The sequence below is a fragment of the Chinchilla lanigera genome, unplaced genomic scaffold, assembly GCF_000276665.1.
Source record: "Chinchilla lanigera isolate Chin_1 unplaced genomic scaffold, ChiLan1.0 scaffold00094, whole genome shotgun sequence".
NCBI classification, from domain to species: domain Eukaryota; kingdom Metazoa; phylum Chordata; class Mammalia; order Rodentia; family Chinchillidae; genus Chinchilla; species Chinchilla lanigera.
This window is the reverse complement of record NW_004955495.1, coordinates 3,975,718-3,978,779: the sequence shown is the minus strand read 5'-3', so window position 1 is coordinate 3,978,779 and position 3,062 is coordinate 3,975,718. Positions and strand designations below refer to the sequence as shown.

Below are 3,062 nucleotides of genomic sequence, written 5' to 3'. Positions count from 1 at the left end.
GCCGCGGCTGCGCGCCGCCAGCCGGAACACGTAGGTGGCGCCCTTGTGCACGCCCGCCGCCGTGTAGTGGTCCTCGGAGGCCGCGAACTCCAGCGTGGCCAGCGGCGCGGCGTCCTCGCGGCCGAACTGCAGGCGGTAGCCCAGCACTTGGTCCTCGGCAGGGACGCCCGCCGGGGGCTCCCAGCGCGCCAGGAGGCTGCCCTCCGGGGTCTGCTGCACCGTGAGGGTGGGGCGGCCCAGCACTGCGGGACAGGGGCGGGGTCAGGGGTCAGGGGTCAGGGCCGCGGCCACCCCCAGCTGCACCCCCAGCCCTTTTTTCTCTTTTTGAGACAGGATTTTGCTGTTGCTCGCGCTGGCCTCAAGCAGTCCCCCTGCCTCAGCCGCCCGAGGAGTAGAACCGTAAGCAGGGACTAGGGGCTGCCGTGTCTTCCACGGGACTGGGGACGGAACCCGGGGATGGGCTGCGCAGGCTGGCCCTGAACTCAGCATCCTCAGGCCTCAGCCTCTGAACCTGCGTCTCAGAAAGAACCAGGAGGGGTGCTGGGGCGACAGCGTCCCTGGGGTGGGGCCACACTGGGCGTGCACAGGACCAGGGGAGGGGGCGTTTTGCTGCTTCTCTGCCTCCTGGCTCTGCTGCTGATCCATAGGGGGCTCAGGGGCGCCCCAAGCTGTGCCTGCTCTGTGGCTCAGAGCCTCCTGTGCAGTGACGGGAAGGCCAGCCCCACCAGCACAGCCCCGAGTTTCCAAAGCAGGTCACATCAGGGCCTTGAAAGGGCTGTAGCTGAGACACGGGCAGGGCGGGGAGACAGCTGGCCAGGAAAGCGGCCCTGGAAGAGGGGACAGCCCTAGTGAAGTCTGTAACGGACAGTGTTACAAGGGTTTCTGTCTCGTGGAGGCTGAGAAAGGAAAGACAAGGGTGATACAGGATGTTGGGGGACCCTGTTGGGCCCTTCGGAGTAGCCCGCATACCTGTGGGCTCACTAGTGCCCTGCCTGTCCACTGTCTCCCCACACAGCCTCAAGGTCTCTGGAGGGACCTGTGGTCCTTGTGGGGCCAAAGTGGCTGCAGGTAGTGAGCAGTTTCATACCTGCTCCCTTGGTCACCACCACCTTGGGTTTGCTGCGAGCACCGTCACCTTTCATGGTATAGGCAGCTACTGTGATGGAGTATGCGGTCTCGGGCTCAAGGTTTGTGATGACCATTTCCTGTGGGCCAGGGTGAGGGTCAGTGCGGGGCGGGGCCAGTCCTGCCCACCCGTTCCCCACGATGAGGTCAAGCAGGGAGGGCACAGGGGCCAGCACACGAGCACATGCAGAAACCACAGTACACACCATGCTCGCGGCCACACGCAGCCTGTGCCAACACTCCCCAGTCGGTCCTCACCGCAGCCACCAGAGGGCGCTGTGAGTACCAAGTCCAGTCCCTTGGCCCTGCATGGTGCCCACCTCCCACAGGGCCTGCAAGGCCACCCATTCCTCTCCCCTCCACCCCTTCCTCTCTGCTCCCCCACTCCCTCTGCTCCAGCCACACGGCTTCCTTCCTCCTGCACCACACTGGGCTTCATCCTGCCCCAGGGCCTTTGCACGGCTGTGCCCTCTGCTTCTACCCTCTCTAGTGTGTTGCAGATGCCATTTCCCAACTCACAAGAGCCATGCCCTACATTTCCAGGGATTTTGCAAGCCAGATACGAAACGTAACTCTTACTAAAGATTCAACTGTGTACACTTACTTGTGTTAAACAAAGGCTGTCAGCACCCCCCTTATCTCACTGTACTCACTACTCCTCCCTCCGAGGGCTTTCTCCTCTGCTGTCTATGTGGGCTGCAGACAGAGCTGAGCTGTTGTGTGCAGCTCACAGCGGGAGAGTCGCACCTTGAAAACTGGGCAATGCTGCAAATGCAGACTAGCCCCTCCCGCCCGGACAGAGAGCCCTTCTGGTAGTTGTTTTTCGGTGTTTTTTTTCTCCTGGGGATTGAACCCAGACCTTCTACACTGAGCGTCAACCCCAGCCCTTTTCCTTTTTCTGCAACAGACTCTCACTAAGTCACTATGCTGCCCAGGCTGGGTGCGAATTTGGGATCTTTCTGCCTCAGCCTCTCAGAGTGCTGGGATGACACGACAGGCGTGCACCACCAGACAACAGAGTTTTGAACGTTTCCACCAGTCTCATCCTGTCCCCCCACCGTTGTAACCGCCTATGTGTCTGTGTGCCCTGACTGTGACCCCCAGGACAGAGGGACCCAGGTTAGTCACTGTCACCCCCCTCCTCAGTACCCAGCATAGGGTTTTGTATACAGCTGGTACTCAGTAAGCGCTCGTGTGATCCGGCCCTGCACGCACACCGTCCCCGTGTCCCCAGGTCTAGAGCATGCACACGCACAGCATGCCGGGAGACAGGGCTTGGTTGGGCACAGGGCGGGGGGAGGGGGTACAAGAGCAGAGGGTCTCCAGCCCGAGCCCTGCATCGCCCCTCCCGGGCTCCTGGGTGCCGCTGAGCCAGGCCAGGTGGGCACTCGCCCTCAACTCAGGGCGGGGACAAAGACAGGGCAGCAGCGACGCTAATTTAGCATCAGACTTGGGTCTCTCCTCGGAGAAGAGGCCAGAGACAGGCAGAGATTTGGCCCGGGTCACACGGCAACCCTGCTCTAGCCTGAGCGCCTCAGAGCGTTGGGAGGTGACGGGGGTTACTGCAGGGGCATCTTCTCCACTGTGGACCCTCCCATCTCTACAGGGCTGGAACTCGGGGCACAGCCTGGGAAGCGAGGTTTTCGGGCCTGGGTGGGTCAGAGCAGCGATAAAACCAGGCGCGGTGTCCTCCTTCCCAGGTGGACACGCTGGGTCCCCGCGCGCTCAGGACGCCCCGGGAAGGGCACAGGGGCGGAGACCCTTTGCCTGGGCGTGCGGAAGTCACACCACGGCACGGCCCGCGGGAGAGGACCAGGACCAGGCCCAGGCCCCGGCCCCGGTGCGGGGCGCTACTCACATATTCGGCAGTGTCGTCCATCTCCCACTGAGCGGGAGGGCGGCGGGGAGAGAGGAGGGAGGTGAGCGAAGAGGCGAGC

The 3,062-nt window shown here is 62.9% G+C and overlaps 1 protein-coding gene across 1 annotated transcript in view; it reads right to left on the bottom strand.

Annotated features, from left to right (window-relative positions):
* Ptprs (protein tyrosine phosphatase, receptor type, S) overlaps nucleotides 1–3,062 on the bottom strand; it is a gene marked incomplete in the record, with an annotated part of 48,287 nt that overhangs the window by 12,582 nt on the left and 32,643 nt on the right. The window contains 2 exon segments of the mRNA XM_013505293.1: nucleotides 1–242; nucleotides 1,088–1,205. Coding sequence (XP_013360747.1) covers nucleotides 1–242; nucleotides 1,088–1,205 — 360 coding nt within the window.